The sequence below is a fragment of the Myxocyprinus asiaticus genome, chromosome 12 (genome assembly GCF_019703515.2).
Source record: "Myxocyprinus asiaticus isolate MX2 ecotype Aquarium Trade chromosome 12, UBuf_Myxa_2, whole genome shotgun sequence".
In the NCBI taxonomy this organism is placed as follows: Eukaryota; Metazoa; Chordata; class Actinopteri; order Cypriniformes; family Catostomidae; genus Myxocyprinus; species Myxocyprinus asiaticus.
The window spans coordinates 49,590,966-49,607,695 of record NC_059355.1 but is presented as its reverse complement, the minus strand read 5'-3'; the positions used below and the strand labels follow the sequence as shown (position 1 = coordinate 49,607,695).

Here is a 16,730-nt window from a genome sequence, read left to right as displayed (position 1 = left end):
CGCTACGATATCTATTATTTAGAACAACGTCTGCCGATACCGATAGTTTGTTGGTTCTGCTTTTATGCTACCTTGTTTCAAATCAATGAAAATTAATTACATACAGTATATAATATAAACTTCAGAAGAAATGTTTATATGTTTGTTCTCTATGTCTCTTTATGTCTTCCATGTTTCAGAGTAACTGGTCTCTGTTATAAACAAAACACTGAAACAAAAAGCACCTTAAACAGTGCAGATAATTGCTTTTATTGGCCGATACCGATGTTTGTCCGATACATCGGTGCATCTATTTTCTATAAACATCATAGGAACTTTAAAAGGTTTTCTGGGGGCCTGGGTAGCTCAGCAGGTAAAGACGTTGGCTACCACCCCTGGAGTTCTCTAGAGCGTGCTGAGTGACTCCAGCCGGGTCTCCTAAGCAACCAAATTGGCCCGGTTGCTAGGGTGGGTAGAGTCACATGGGGTAACCTCCTCTTGGTCGCTATAATGTTGTTCGATCTCAGTGGGGCACGTGGCGAGTTGTGCGTGGATGCTGCGGTGGATGGCGTGAAGCCTCCACATGCGCTATGTCTCCGCGGTAACGCGCTCAACAAGCCACGTGATAAGATGCGCGGGTTGACGGTCTCAGACGTGGAGGAAACTGAGATTCTTCCTCCGCCACCCGGATTGAGGCGAGTCACTACGCCACCATGAGGACTTGGAGCGCATTGGGAATTGGGCATTCCAAATTGGGAGAAAATAACCCCAAACCCCCCCCCCCCCCCCCCCATAGGGACACAAAATGTGTGTGCCGATACCGATATACAGTAATTTAAACAACATCTGCCAAAACCGATAGTTTGGTAGTTCTACTTTTTTATGCTCTCTTGTTTTGAATCATTGACAATTAATAACATGACTTTGAAAGAAATTTAATTAACAACATTATTCTCTATGTCTCTGCATGTCTTCTATGTTTCAGAGGTACTGGTCTCAGTCATAACCAAAACACTGAAACAAAAAGCACCTGATCATTGGCTGTTTTTGAGCAGTGCAGATAACTGCATTTACCGGCCGATACCAATGTTTGTCCGATACGTTGGTGCATCTCTATTATCTAAAGACATCATAGGAACTTAAAAAGAGTTTTTCTTGAGGCATCAAATGAACTTTAAAATGGTTAACAAGATAAAAAATAAATTCACTTCAGATGCAACATTTTCAGAAAGTATTAAGACTTTTTTTTAGAGAATGTATTTTGAATAGGAGCTGACACTGTTAGCAGAAAGAGCGTATGGCAGGAAAGACAAAGCACAGCTGCTATAAGAGAGAACGCAGTGTTTAAACTTCTTTCACTGCCAAGAATGTATGAACAAGAGGACATCACTGAATGACGTCACCTAACATATGTTCACATGACTCAGAACCGTCTCTCAAGACTGTTGATGACCCAGTTATATTAACATCGAACATCGATCTTTCTCCTCTTGTGCAGTACCTAAAGCCGTGATGTCAAGGAACAGTTCATATATATTCACTACAGGATCACAAAAAACAAGTTTCAGAGTTGTTTATGGGTAACCACTGAACAGCACAGGCAATCTAGTTATGAAACAGTCGCACTAATGGGCCATTCTGTATGACAAATGGGAATTGAAAGCAGCAAAACTGACAGCACAAATGCTTTTTTTTTTTTTTTCACTTATTGAGCCATCAGAAGCGAACAAAAACATATGCAAACATTTCCACAGCCGTGCAGAGTTCTGCCGCACTAAAAGCTCCTCTGAGAATATCAGCGTAAGAATGTTGTTTCTGTGATTGATCCTTTGTGAGGAGAGATACCCCACAGATGAGCAATACTTTATAATAAACAAAACAGAGAACATAAACCTTTGGAGCTTGCAGCTTTGTGTTCTCAATGTATTTCCTTCCTTTTCTCTCTCTGTTTTTCATAAATACCAAGAGCTGAGACAGGTTGATGTTCCACTGTGGACGACAGAGACTATACTCGTAAAAATAAACATTCTTTAATGGTTCTTTGCAGCACAACAGGTTCATTAAAAAAACTCTTCTCTTATCAAGAACCGTTGTAGGCATGTTCCTGAGTTGCTGTATGGTTACTTGGAGATTAATAAGGTTTTTAATGTTACATTAAAGGTTCTTCAGATCAGTGTTTTGGTTCTACATACCAGACGGTTTTCAAAAGAACTGGGGAAATTAAAAAGGTCCTCCAGTGTCACAATTAAAATATTTCTTCTTAAACATCAGAAGGAACTTTAAAAAAAGGTTCTTTTAAAATGTTGTAGGATCTTAAAATGGTTCTCCAATGGCATTACAGGAACTTAATGGTTCTTCTATGACATCATGGGAACTTAAAGGGAACTTTCTCCAATATATTCTCCTGTGTGGAACCTATATTTTTAATTGTGGAACCTACTGTTTTATTTGCAGAACCAGTATATATATATATATTAATTTTTTTTCTCCCCAATTTGTAATGCCCAATTCCCAATGTGCTCTAAGTTGTTGTGGTGGCGTAGTGACTCGCCTCAATCCGGGTGGTGGAGGATGAATCTCAATTGCCTCCACGCCTGAGACCGTCAATCCACGCATCTTATCACGTGGCTTGTTGAGCACGTTACCGCGGAGACATAGCACGTGTGGAGGCTTCACACTATTCTCCGTGGCATCCACGCACATCTCACCACGCGCCCCACTGAGAGTGAGAACCACATTATAGCGACCATGAGGAGGTTACCCCATGTGACTTTACCCTCCCTAGCAACCGGGCCAATTTGGTTGCTTAGGAGACCTGGCTGGAGTCACTCAGCACAAGAACCTATATTTTTAATTGCGGAACCTATGGTTTGAATTGCAAAACCTATATTTTTATTTCACAACCTATATTTTAAATTGAGGAACCTATAACTTTAATTGCGGAATCTATCATTTTAATTGCGGAACTTACAGTTTTAAATGCAGAACCTATATTCTTAATTGTGGAACATATAATTTAAATTGAAGAACATTTCATTTTAATTGTGAAACCTATAGTTTTAATTGCGGAACCTACATTTTTAATTGTGGAACCTATGGTTTTATTTGCAGAACCAATGGTTTAAATACGGAACCTATATTCTTAATTGCGGAACCTTTATTTTTAATTGTGGAACATATAATTTAAATTGAAGAACATTTCATTTTAATTGTGAAACCTATAGTTTTAATTGCGGAACCTACATTTTTAATTGTGGAACCTATGGTTTTATTTGCAGAACCAATGGTTTAAATACGGAACCTATATTCTTAATTGCGGAACCTTTATTTTTAATTGCGGAACCTATATTTTTAATTGTGGAACATATGGTTTTAATTGCGGAACCTAAATTTTTTTATTGCAAAACCTATATTTTTATTTACACAACCTATATTTTAAATTGCAGAACCTATAACTTTAATTTTTGAATCTATAAATGTAATTGCGGAACCTATATTTTAAATTGCGGAACTTATGTTTTTAATTGCGGAACCTTTATTTTTAATTGAGGAACCTATCATTTAAATTGAAGAACATATAATTTTAATTGCGGAACCTATATTTTTATTTGAAAAACTATATTTTTATTTGAAAAACTATATTTTTATTTGTGCAACCTATATTTGAAATTGAGGAACCTATTTTGACATTGCAGAACCTATAACTTTAATTGTGGAAAATATAATATTAATTGTGAAACAAATACTTTTAATTGCACAACCTGTCATTTTAAATTGAGGAACCTATATTCTTAATCGCAAAACTTTCTTTTTAATTGCGAGATGTATATTTTTAATTGCGGAACCTATATTTTTACTGAAAAACCTATATTTAAAATTGTGGAAGCTACATTTACAAATTTGTGTTTAGATAAAATATTAAATGTCCCACAAGCATATAAAATCTGAAATCTCAGACATTGTGGGGAGCAGCGAGGAAAACTGTCGCAACGAGGAAAACAGTTTAAAAAAACAAACTAGTAAAAGTAGAAACGTTTCTGTAAAGTTTAGGTTGTGGGGTAGGGCATAGAAAATACTATTAGTTCAATATAAAAACAATAGAAGTCAATGGAAAGTCACCATAAAGATAGAAAGACAAAGGTGTGTAACTCACGGAGTGGTGCTGCTCTGAGACTCCACAGCCTCCATAGCACACTGCAGAGACATCTGGAGTGACAGCAGCTGACTAGATGTTTCCCTCAACATGAAACGCGTCACAAACTGCCCGAGAACAGACGAACCCTGGTACTCCTACAGCAAGAGACAGAGAACACAAAGTATGATGCTCAGTTCTTTCACAATTACCATTTTCCTTACTCGTGACATGAAGCATTGAGGGTAAATGTCAAGTCCTGCCCTCTTGACCTTCTATTAAAAAATTCCTGTTATCAATACAGAATATAACATGACAAACACGATTAACCTGAGGCTGATAAAGGACGCATCCACTGACTTTATTGTGCTCTCTGGAAACAGCTTGACAAGTAACGACCGCTCTGTAAACAAAATGAATCCCCACTTTATCCTGGACAAACAGACTGGGCGTGTGTCAGATGCAATTAATGCCCACAACACAGTTTAAGTGACTATTAAGAGGAGGCAGGTTTCTCCATTAGAGAAATAATCAGTCTCCAAAAACACAAACATCTGTGCTGGCAAATAAAAAAAGATTATAGTGGACTAATGCTGGGCCTTTCTGTGTGCTGGATGGACTACAAAAGACTTGAAGTATAGCGCATGTGTGGACAACATTTACCGTAGCCTCATGGTGTTGTGACACTGTCTGCTTTGATTGCATGGAAAAGAGTAATGTGAATATTTTGTGTTCCACAGATGATAGAAGTGTTTGGAATGACATGTGGGTAAGGAAAAAATGAATGTTCATTTTCAGGTGAACTAATGCTATAAATACTGTTCAAAGTCACAATGGTGATAGATATTTCAAAGACTATTTCTCACACTGGAACTGAGACTTTCTTAGCTGAAAAGGGAGACTTTCGAAAACTCTCTATTACTGCATATTTTGAAAAACAAATGAAATTAGGAAACTTAAAACTGAGTTTTCAAAATTAGTTTGGATGTGGCCTTAATTGTCCTTAAAATAGGCTTCATTTTATTTATGCAAGATATATATATTTTTCATTTGTTTCTTTGGATTTTGGGATGAAATTAATAAATGTTCACCCAGTTTTCTGGATTACCTCCTTAGTCTTGTCCATGGCCTTTAGCACGGCAACATTGAGTTTCTCTAACGCAGAGAGAACGTCCAGATATTCTCCAAGATGCTGAGAAAAGTATTCTGAAAACAGCAGGGAACAGAGAGAGAGAATTATAGAGCAGAACACCAAATATGAGTCAGAGAAGTTCAAGGAAACGAATTTTGCATTGAATAAGTTTCACAGTCTGTTTAATCAACAAATTTGGACTGCTCTTAAAGTAATGACTGTGGCGCTCTTCGGCTCAGCTGTCGATATTTGCTTGAGTACACGAGCCAATGAATAACGCAGACAGTCTGTTCTGGGGAACAGGAAGGTTTCTTATTTCCAGATTGTTTCCTGTCGACTAATATCAACGTCTTTAGCCTGTTCGAGCACAGAGCAAGATTCAGGCTGTAACTTAATCCAAATATTTTAACTAGAGAACAAGATCACACACACAGTAATGGTTCTTCACGTCATATTGTGGCACTTCTATGACACATTTGGCTCATGTGTCAACTTGCCAGTGTGAAATGTTTGAAGAAGTTACAGAGAAATTACTTCAAAATAAAGTTCATTACCTCTAGTTCTTTTTTTTCCTGAACCTGCTGCCTGAAACCCTTTTTCTGTTCTCTATTTTTTTTTTTTTTCAATATGACAATTAAAAGAATTATCCACACCTACCTGATAGTTTGTCTGTATCAAGGTTACTGGAAAGGAAAGGAGAGAGAATAAAATAATGAGACAAAAACGTTAATTGAATTGGAGAGGAGTCAAGGATTTGAAAGTGGTGTCATTAGCGAAGAGTATGTGTGGGCTGTCCGCAGCGTTGGCAGAATTTTAACGTGTAAACAGTCCAATTATGCTCCGTTCTTGTTAACATCGCAGGGCTGAGGTGAAATTTCTCAGCAGATGGTAACTCGCAGAGATAATGAATAAAAGAAGAATATAATATGAAGTAACAAAAATATGACTATTACAAACCCAGACTTGGACTTCAACCACTTCAACCAATTTCATAAATGGTGCACAAATCCATCCATCCATCCATCCATCCATCAGCCCATCAATTCATCCATCCATCCAACCAACCATCCATCCATCCATCCATCCATCCATCCATTCATCAGTCCATCAGTCCATCATTCCATCCAGCCATCCATCCATCCATCAGTCCATCAATCCATCCAGCCATCCATCCATCAATCCATCCATCCATCAGTCCATCAATCCATCCAGCCATCCATCCATCCATCCATCCATCCATCCATCCATCAATCCATCCATCCATCAGTCCATCAATCCATCCAGCCATCCATCCATCCATCCATCAGTCCATCAATCCATCCAGCCATCCATTCACCCAGCCATCCATCAGTCCATCAATTCATCAATTCATCCATCCAACCATCCATCCATCCTTCCATCCATCAATCCATCCATCCAGCCATCCATACAGCCATCAATTCATCATCCATCCATCCATCCATACATCCATCCATCCATCCATCCATCCATCCATCCATCCTTCCATCCATCAATCCATCCATCCAGCCATCCATACAGCCATCAATTCATCATCCATCCATCCATCCATCAATCCATCCATCCAGCCATCCATCAATCAATCCATCCAGTCATGCATCAATCCACCCATCAATCCATCCATCAATCCATCCATCCATCCATCAGTCCATCCTTTTAAGTAAGTTTATAAAGTTATATACTGTAGAAATATTTAATAGTGAATATTTGAACCTAAAAATAACCATTAAAGAATGTTCTATATATATGTTCTTATTAGGTTGCCAAAAAAAAAAAAAAAAAAAACTTTCCTGCAACGTTTTGGGAATGTTAGTTTATGGTTATAAAAATAAAACCTAAAAAAATAACCATTTAGAGAATGTTATGAATAAGTTCTTTTTAGGTTGTCACATAAAAACCTCATTGCAACGTTCTGGTAATGTTAGTTAATGGTTATAAAAATTAAACCTAAAAAATAACAATTAGAGAACGTTCTGTCCTTAATAGGTTGACAGACAAAAACCTTCCAGCAATGCTCTGGGAACATTAGTTTATGGTTATAAAATAAAGTAAAACCAGAAAATAACCACTAGGGAACGTTCTGTCTAAGTTCATATTAGGTTGTAAGAAAAAAAAAAAAAACTCCTTGCAATGTTCTGGGACCGTTAGTTTATGGTTATAAAAACAAACTTAAGAGAAGGTTCCTAAAAACATTAGGAATTGGTTACATACACACACATTATCTAGTATATAAATAGACACAAGTCAAACATGTACTAAAACCTCATTTGAAATTAGCACAGTTACTTGTAGAGACAACATGCCACAGAATATAGCTTGCAATTTCACACCATCCTAGATCGATTTGATTGTCCATTTTCATGCTGAATTCCACATTCCTATTCTTATGCAGCCAGAAACATATCTAAAATTCCCTCAGTGATTCCTGTCACATTGAATCACTATCACAGTCAAAACACAATTTTTAAAATAGACTCAGGCTCTGTAATTGCTTGGACTTGCCTTGAGTGCTCACTGATTGTATTAATGGACTTTTAATATTTCTGCAAGACTGAGCGCCAAAGAAAACGAAAGCCAAAAGGGGTCTGGTTAATGAATTTGGTAATGAAGGAGCAAGGACAGGGTGTCAAAACTGATGGTTAATAACGCTACTGTGCACAGACTAGAAAACTTCATCTGAAATGTACTTCCTAACCCTTTTTTGCATGGCTTTGTAGAATATTCCATTTTAAAGGAGCAATGAATCAGCGAAACAGTGTTTGCAACCCATTTTACTTCCATAATCACTTTTGGTCACTCCTTACTGAAACATTTCTAAGTGAAATAGGATATTTAATGAGAAATAATTTTGGGTGGGGCTTGATTTTATCATTTGTGAGTAAATTGGATGTTAAAAAAAGTGGTCTTTTAAATGACAGACGGTTGGAAAATAAGATGCTTGGTGATGTCATCTGAAAAGGAAAGCTGTTTTAGAGGCGGATCAAGTTGATGGAAGATTCCTAAGACATTTTTATTTATTTATTTATTTATTTATTTTTGTAATGTGCACCACAGATTTGTGCACAATAATAATAATACTATATTTTTTTATGTAGGCACTATATAAAAATAAAGTGTATTATTATTATGCACAATAATTTTATATACATTATATAAGTACGTATGTATATACAGTGGTGTGAAAAAGTGTTTGCCCCCTTCCTGATTTCTTATTTTTTTTTTTGCATGTTTGTCACACTTAAATGTTTCAGATCATCAAACAAGTTTAAATATTAGTCAAAGATAACACAAGTAAACACAAAATGCAGTTTTTAAATGAAGGTTGTTATTATTAAGGGAAAACAAAATCCAAACCTACATGGCCCTGTGTGAAAAAGTGTTTGCCCCACCTGTTAAAACATAACTTAACTGTGGTTTATCACACCTGAGTTCAATTTCTCTAGCCACACCCAGGCCTGATTACTGCCACACCTGTTCTCAATCAAGAAATCACTTAAATAGGACCTGCCTGACAAAGTGAAGTAGACCAAAAGATCTTCAAAAGCTAGACATCATGCCGAGATCCAAAGAAATTCAGGAACAAATGAGAAAGAAAGTAATTGAGATCTATCAGTCTGGAAAAGGTTATAAAGCCATTTCTAAAGTTTTGGGACTCCAGAGAACCACAGTGAGAGCCATTATCCACAAATGGCGAAAACATGGAACAGTGGTGAACCTTCCCAGGAGTGGCCGGCCGACCAAAATTACCCCAAGAGCGCAGCGACGACTCATCCAAGAGGTCACAAAAGACCCCACAACAACATCCAAAGAACTGCAGGCCTCACTTGCCTCAGTTAAGGTCAGTGTTCATGACTCCACCATAAGAAAGAGACTGGGCAAAAATGGCCTGCATGGCAGAGTTCCAAGACGAAAACCACTGCTGAGCAAAAAGAACATTAAGGCTCATCTCATTTTTGCCAGAAAACATCTTGATGATCCCCAAGACTTTTGGGAAAATACTCTGTGGACTGACGAGACAAAAGTTGAACTTTTTGGAAGGTGTGTGTCCCATTACATCTGGCGTAAAAGTAACACCGCATTTCAGAAAAAGAACATCATACCAACAGTAAAATATGGTGGTGGTAGTGTGATGGTCTGGGGCTGTTTTGCTGCTTCAGGACCTGGAAGACTTGGTGTGATAAATGGAACCATGAATTCTGCTGTCTACCAAAAAATCCTGAAGGAGAATGTCCGGCCATCTGTTCGTGACCTCAAGCTGAAGCGAACTTGGGTTCTGCAGCAGGACAGTGATCCAAAACACACCAGCAAGTCCACCTCTGAATGGCTGAAGAAAAACAAAATGAAGACTTTGGAGTGGCCTAGTCAAAGTCCTGACCTGAATCCTATTGAGATGCTGTGGCATGACCTTAAAAAGGCAGTTCATGCTCGAAAACCCTCCAATGTGGCTGAATTACAACAATTCTGCAAAGATGAGTGGGCCAAAATTCCTCCACAGCGCTGTAAAAGACTCATTGCAAGTTATCGCAAACGCTTGATTGCAGTTGTTGCTGCTAAGGGTGGCCCAACCAGTTATTAGGTTTAGGGGGCAATCACTTTTTCACACAGGGCCATGTAGGTTTGGATTTTGTTTTCCCTTAATAATAACAACCTTCATTTAAAAACTGCATTTTGTGTTTACTTGTGTTATCTTTGACTAATATTTAAACTTGTTTGATGATCTGAAACATTTAAGTGTGACAAACATGCAAAAAAATAAGAAATCAGGAAGGGGGCAAACACTTTTTTACACCACTGTATATATATATATAAGGGCTGTTGATTTAACACGTTAATTCAGTGTGATTAATTATATAAAAAATAAAACATTAAATAAATGATCATAATTAATCATGTCCCCTTACCATAATAACGAATATCTGAGCTGCTCAAGCTTGAAGTACCATCTGTTTTCAGCAAGGGGCAGTAAGCGAAACTCCAGCTGTTTAGGCAACGCACAGCGGTACAGACAACAAGCACACTCAGTGAGCGTGTTTTTCTCTCTATCTCCCCTCTCTCTCACTGTCTCTCCCTCTCGCTCTCGTCTCTCCCAGGGCTCCAAAGAGGCGGGGAAGACCTGCTTGCAGAAGGGTGGCCGGAAGGGCAACACCAGGAAGGGAGGGGAGGGGAGTACGTCAAGCCGGAGGTTTCCCCGGACTGAATTGGGTGGTGGAGGAGTGTGACGAGGAGGAGGGTGTGGCTGGGCCGTGAGGATGCATGCCTGGCACTGAATTGTCCTAATCAGCCGGGAGGAGGATAAAGACGAGCCTGAAGTGCCAGTCTGAGAGAGAGAGATACACATGCAGCCGCTGTGTGTGTGTCTGTGTGTTTATGTTTGTTTAAGTGGATTTATGTCAATAAAGTTACATTGAATGTTCTGCCGGTTCCCGCCTCCTCCTTGCCCATCGTGTGAACCCTGTTACATTGGTGCCGAAACCCAGGAAGGAGGAGTGATGCACTGTCGTGGAGTCCTCGCTGCGGCCATCCACCAGGGGATGGAGGATTCGCTGCCGGCCGCCGGGAGCCAGAAGAACCACTGCCGTCCGCCAGGAAGCGGAGGAGCCATTACCGTCTGCCAGGGGTCAGAGGACTCACTGCCATCCACCAGGGGAGGAGCGGCTGAGGACCATGCGACGGCATGTCTGGGGACCGGCGAGTGAGTTTTTCTCTCCTTTTCCTCTCTCTGTCTCTCCCTCTTTCCCTCTCCCCTCTCCTTCCCCTCGTCTCTCCCAGGGCTTCAAAGAGGCGGGGAAGACCTGCCGGCAGAAGGGCGGCCGGAAGGGCAACACCTCCTCTCCAGGAAGGGAGGGGTAGGAAGTACGTTAAGCCGGAGGTTTCCCTGGACTGAATCGGGTGGTGGAGGAGTGTGCTGAGGAGGAGGGCATGGCTGGGACGTGAGGATGTACTCCCGGCACTGAATTGTCCTAATCAGCCGGGAGGGGGATAAAGATGAGCTGGAAGCTCCAGTTCAAGAGAGAGAGAGAGAGAGACATGCGGCCGCTGTGTGTGTGTGTCTGTGTGTTTATGTTTGTTTAAGTTGACTGTTCTGCTGGTTCCCGCCTCCTCCTTGCCCATCGTGTGAACCCCGTTACATACAGCGACCTATAAAAACACTGTGTCAATGACTCGATGCAACCAACGTGAGATGCTCCAAAAGGGTCCATTTGATGCATGTGTACATTCACGCGTCCTTAGAAAAGCCCTTATAATAAATCTGTCTCGGACAGATTGACGAATTCAATTACAAAATGGATTGCTGTGGACTGTTGGCCAATGGTTATGTTAATATGGAAATAATATGGAAAATAATAATAATATGGAAATAAATATTATTTTGACTAACAAAGCCACTTTTTGTGCTGTCTTATAAATGCTTTACTTGTCTGCAACAATAAAATGTAATTTATTTAAATTATCTGAATTATTATTTTTATTATATTATAGTTATAATTATTTAAATATAACTATTTTCTTTATAGTTTAATCATTATATATTGAATTATTGTTATTTGAGGGCTTCCTCAGCAAATATTTATATATGCGATTAATTGCGATTAATTCGATTAATTAATGGGGTTATCATGAAAAAATAAGGTCATTATCCTTCCAAATAAAGCCCAAGGGTCCACAAATATACAGACCGGTTTAATGTTAAACGAGAGGCATATGGTGCAAGGAGCAGAAACCCATATTTAGACTAATTTACTGCACACATGTGAATACAGTAATTACTCAGTGACCAGTTACTGATTGCACACCTAAACTCCACTTTCAGCAAAGTGTTTTGAGCAAAATCTGAGTTAGGAATGGTGTGTGTGTGATGAAGAGCTGCAATGCAGTTCTTTTGTGCAGTCAATGTTTGGCTTCCAGGAACACAATTTTCATGCTTTGAATCGTACATGCCACCTCGGGTAATACTTTGATCCTCCTGCATGTGAACGTTCGGCTTATTCAATTGTCTTGTAGATGACTCAAAAAGCCACTGCATGTGGCTCAAGATAGTAATCATGCCCCTCTGAAAGGCGACTAATTAGGGAACAAAAATGCTAGGTTGCTAAGGATACAGGTCAGCTAAATGTAAAGGCTAAACTATGTGATGGTTGAGGGACATACTGTGTCTGTCGTCCATCGATGGAGTAGAACAGCTCCCGAAGCTCGTCGGTTGTGAGTATCCCATCGGCAAAGTAAGCTTTGAACTCCTCAAAAGACAGCTTACCATCATCTACATCAAGATATGAGAAAAAAAGATGACAGCACATTAGCAACAAATCTTCTTTTGCAGTTCACTCTGACTGTAATACTGACTACATTCAGAATGGAATACAAGCATACTGCATACTTACTACTGCACAGTATACACACTATGTATTGCAGAAATTATAGTAATATAGTAGTATGGTGGTAATACTATTCTGAACATTGTCTTCCCAGCCCAAGGCCACCGGTCTTTATCAGATCACATAAACACCTGGGCAATCTTTTTACTGACGACAGATGTCGTATATCAACCTTGATACAAGAGCTACCATCTGGCTTTAGTGCATTTGCTCTTATTATGAAGTAAAGTAGAGAATCTGTCATCTGTCCAGTGCCCAAAGAGAAAAAAGCGAATATACACGCAGTAGCTCAGTCAAAGCTCTGATAGAACTCAGTCATGACAAGATCACAGCTGTAAGATCATCTAAAACACTCTAAATAAAACATCAAATATCTTTTCATTGGTGTAGATTTTATCACTTCACTTTCAGTCGCATCACACCCGGTTAGGACACAGTATCAGATGAAGAAGATCTGAATCCAGAGAGAGTCATTTCTGGGCGAAACCTGAACTGGCTCACTTTCAGTGATATATAAAGTTGCTTGCCATGTGAACTTTTATATTAGAACAGAGAAAAGTTTCAAACATAAATCAAAGTGAGAGAGGCCATCTGTCTGCACGACGAGAGATGTTTGAGATCAGAGGAGGCCTTCTAATTGATTTCAAGTTTGCCAGTTCAGTCCTCTTTGAAAATCTGAATGAAAAGTAAATTAATTACACAAATTACACAAAGTAAATTAATTACTTCTAGCCATCAAATGCTGATCGTTCAAAGTTGTTTGCCAAGGCTGGCATCAATATTAATATTGCTTAAGTTTAGTGGTAACACTTCAGAAGGTTCAAACACCATCTAGCCAGGTCTCATTGAGCCATAACAGCTGCCTGAGCTTTTAGTATATTTAAAAATAATAATACAAAATTTCATTAAAAAACTACCTTGCTTTGCATAGCCCCCTGGTGGCCTTAAGTGGCCACTTATACTGCTTGTATCTAGAAACAGCCCTGAAAATAATGCATTTTTTCAGCATTTAATAATCTTAGTTAATGTTAAGTTATGAAAATACAATTGTTTTTTGTTCATTCATGTTAGTTTATAATGCATTAGCTAATGTTAATGCATACAACTTATATACAGTAAACAATAAATACGAAATGTCATTTTTGCTACACACTTTGGATGGTACCTGAAAACAAGTGGCTTGTATAAACAAAATGAAAATGGAAAAATATATAAAAATGAAAATCAGACTTGCACTGAAGGAGGGACTCGAGCCGTATGTAGAGTGCAGAATATCATTAAGACTAAAGGGTTGATGCTTTTTACCTAGCAACCACCTAGCAGCCATCCAGAATACCATAGCAACCACATAGTAATGTGCTAAATACAACTCAAAACACCTTTGCAACCAAAAAATAACTACATAGCAACAGCCTACAACAACTTAGCATTTTTGTACAAGCAAGCAATTGCATTTGCACTTGCAAAATCTGGTTTATACTAATCGTTTTATAAAATAGTTCATGCAAAACTAAGCAAGGCTTCTTCAAATAACCATTTGATCCACGAAACTGCAAATTTACGGATACATGACATGGGTTTAAATGTTTTTTAGTGTTTTAGAATGCTTCGGTTCAGAGCCAAGAAGTGGCAGTGTAAATTAAAATGTGGACCAAACTGCCAACAATGCTTTTAAGAAGAAAAACAGGGAGGAAAATACAAGTCTGTCTCGACCAGAAATGTGCTAATCTTCAAAGAAACATAAGCGCTTTCAGCCCTAAAAGAAACAACATTGATTTCAGCTGTCAAATCTCTAAAGTACTTTTGCAATCTCCATGCCACATGCGGGCACTTTTCCTGATGTGAAGGCTGTGCCAAAAGGTATGTTGTTGCCTCCTAAGATACTGCATCCCAAATTGCAAACTTCCGTACTATTCTAAGCCATTTTATAGCATGAATTGAGCGTCCACATTGAAAATGCAATGAAAAGAGAGTAGTACCCGTATAATGACTTTAATTGACCGAAATAACAAAGTGTGGAAAGGTGGACACTTATGCAGCCTTCAAGTGAAGTCAGAAACATCGTACTGTACTTACACATGAATGACCAAGCAAAGTCATGATTTCATGAAAAGCACTGCAACAAGCTCAGAGCGCTCCAAATCAGTCACTTCTGAGGTTCCATTATGGTTAGCATGTTGCCTTCAAAGAGTTATGTAGGCAGCAAGGCAGCTCACTACGATTTGAGCTTCGGGTTTGCAATTGGAATACCAGAAATTTAGTAGGTCATTGAATTGGGCCATGCATAAGTAACAAACACAACATAGCTCATATCCAGCTTGGTCTATGGATACGCAGTGTATGGCCTTTGGAAAGCTATGGAGTGTGAACATTGCTTTTTAGTACATTTGTCAACCACTTGAAAGTTCTAGGTCAAGTACATTTATACTAAATGAGATATCCACATTGAAAGCTCTAGTCTGCTTCAGATGGCTAGCGCTCATGTGGTTAATGAAGATACAGCAGAGGATAGATTCGGCTCTCAGGGGACGGTTATCTACTCTACTGCGTGGCTTTATTTAGTTTCAGACTAATGCACTTTCCTGTCATACTGTCTAGGCATCAACAGGCTCTTTCTACCTATTTCCCACCCATCTGAAAATGTGCTTCAAAACAGGTACGTTTGGTGCGGGTGGAGCAATTTGATAGAAATTGTTTGTTACAGTTACTAAACTGATTTATTCTGTTAAAGCAAGATTTGTTTCCCTAACAACAGATCGACTCAATCTAGAAAACATCTGCAGAAGCCGAAAATATGCTTCAGTTTTTCATTTGCTACTACGTTTCACGGACAGTGGGACGTAAATATTGTCACTAGCAGCGTATGCATGGACTTGCCTAAACTGCTCACTGTGGGCATGTGTCGAACACCTCTATACAGACTCAAGACTAGGGTATAATCAGAGATTATTTAGCAGAGATGGGCCACTTCTAGTAAAATGAATGGGAGAAATTGGAACGCTAAACCAAGGAGCTCTGAGCGCCCAACAGTCAACGGATGTAGAAAGGAAGACCCGCCTTTAACTTACAGTTAAAAGAGCCAATCATCCGTCAGTCAACTCGAGAACGTGCATGCACATTAGCTATAATTTAGTTTTTTAGCGTAATATGCGGAAAGGAATCACAGTATATGATTCCAGTATTGTCAGATTTTATTGCTGATTTGAAATATGTTTTTTGATCATAATCTTGACTAACCGCTTACTGTTGTTACATGAGAGCAAAGGCAGACGCCAGGCGCATGTGCTGACGACACGCACAGACACGAACTGTCCTTATGACGAAATTTCAATTTTAACTCCTGGAGCTTTCAGGCTACATCCACCAAATTTGGCACAGACCTTTATCTTATTGCTATAACTTATTTAACTGATCGAATTTGCAGTTTTCGTTCTGTGTATGATTAAAAATCCCATAGACTTACACTGGCGGAATGTTCAATTGGGCCAAGAATATTCAAACCCCAACTATCAGAAATGTAAAAAATTCTTCCTCAGGTTTCTATTTTGTAAGTTGAAAGGTGATAAAAATTCATTTCCAGGTTTTTTGCCTCTGTCTGAAGTGCAAAACACTACACAACCGCTTTTCACCATGTTTGTCGTTGTTAAAATTAATTCTCCCCATTGAATGAATGAGTAACTATGGTAAAGGGGAAACGATATCCACAGAGATCAGCAAGGCGTGTTATGATTGGTGGATTAAAAGCTCAATGTGATTGGCTAAAGAGGACTTCCTAAAAAAACAAAGCAATTTGTGAATTGAAACCTGGCAGGAAAGTCTCAAAAAAGCCACACACAAATCCAAAGCGATCCACACACATGTGATGATTTGCAAATGCAGATTCAACGATCCATAAATAAATGTATCAACATTCACAAATGTTTTGATGCAAATTAATTCAAGAACTTGACAGATCCGTATAAGTGAGAAGTATTTGTGTGGAGAATTGGGGACATTTTTGTGCCCTCACTTGTATATTTATGAATTGTATTTTGTAAATGTATTCTTTTAGAGATCATTCTGGTTCCATGTAGTTTGGATCCAGAAGTATTCATTT

The 16,730-nt window shown here is 38.8% G+C and overlaps 1 protein-coding gene across 1 annotated transcript in view; it reads right to left on the bottom strand.

The window, feature by feature from the left end:
• LOC127449585 (N-terminal EF-hand calcium-binding protein 1-like) overlaps positions 1-16,730 on the bottom strand; it is a 50,263-nt gene that overhangs the window by 11,402 nt on the left and 22,131 nt on the right. The window contains exons 3-6 of the mRNA XM_051713119.1: positions 12,411-12,519; positions 5,901-5,926; positions 5,220-5,317; positions 4,133-4,269 (exon numbers count right to left, since the gene is read on the bottom strand). Of these exons, the coding sequence (XP_051569079.1) occupies positions 4,133-4,269; positions 5,220-5,317; positions 5,901-5,926; positions 12,411-12,519 (370 nt within the window). The remainder of the gene's footprint in view (positions 1-4,132; positions 4,270-5,219; positions 5,318-5,900; positions 5,927-12,410; positions 12,520-16,730) is intronic.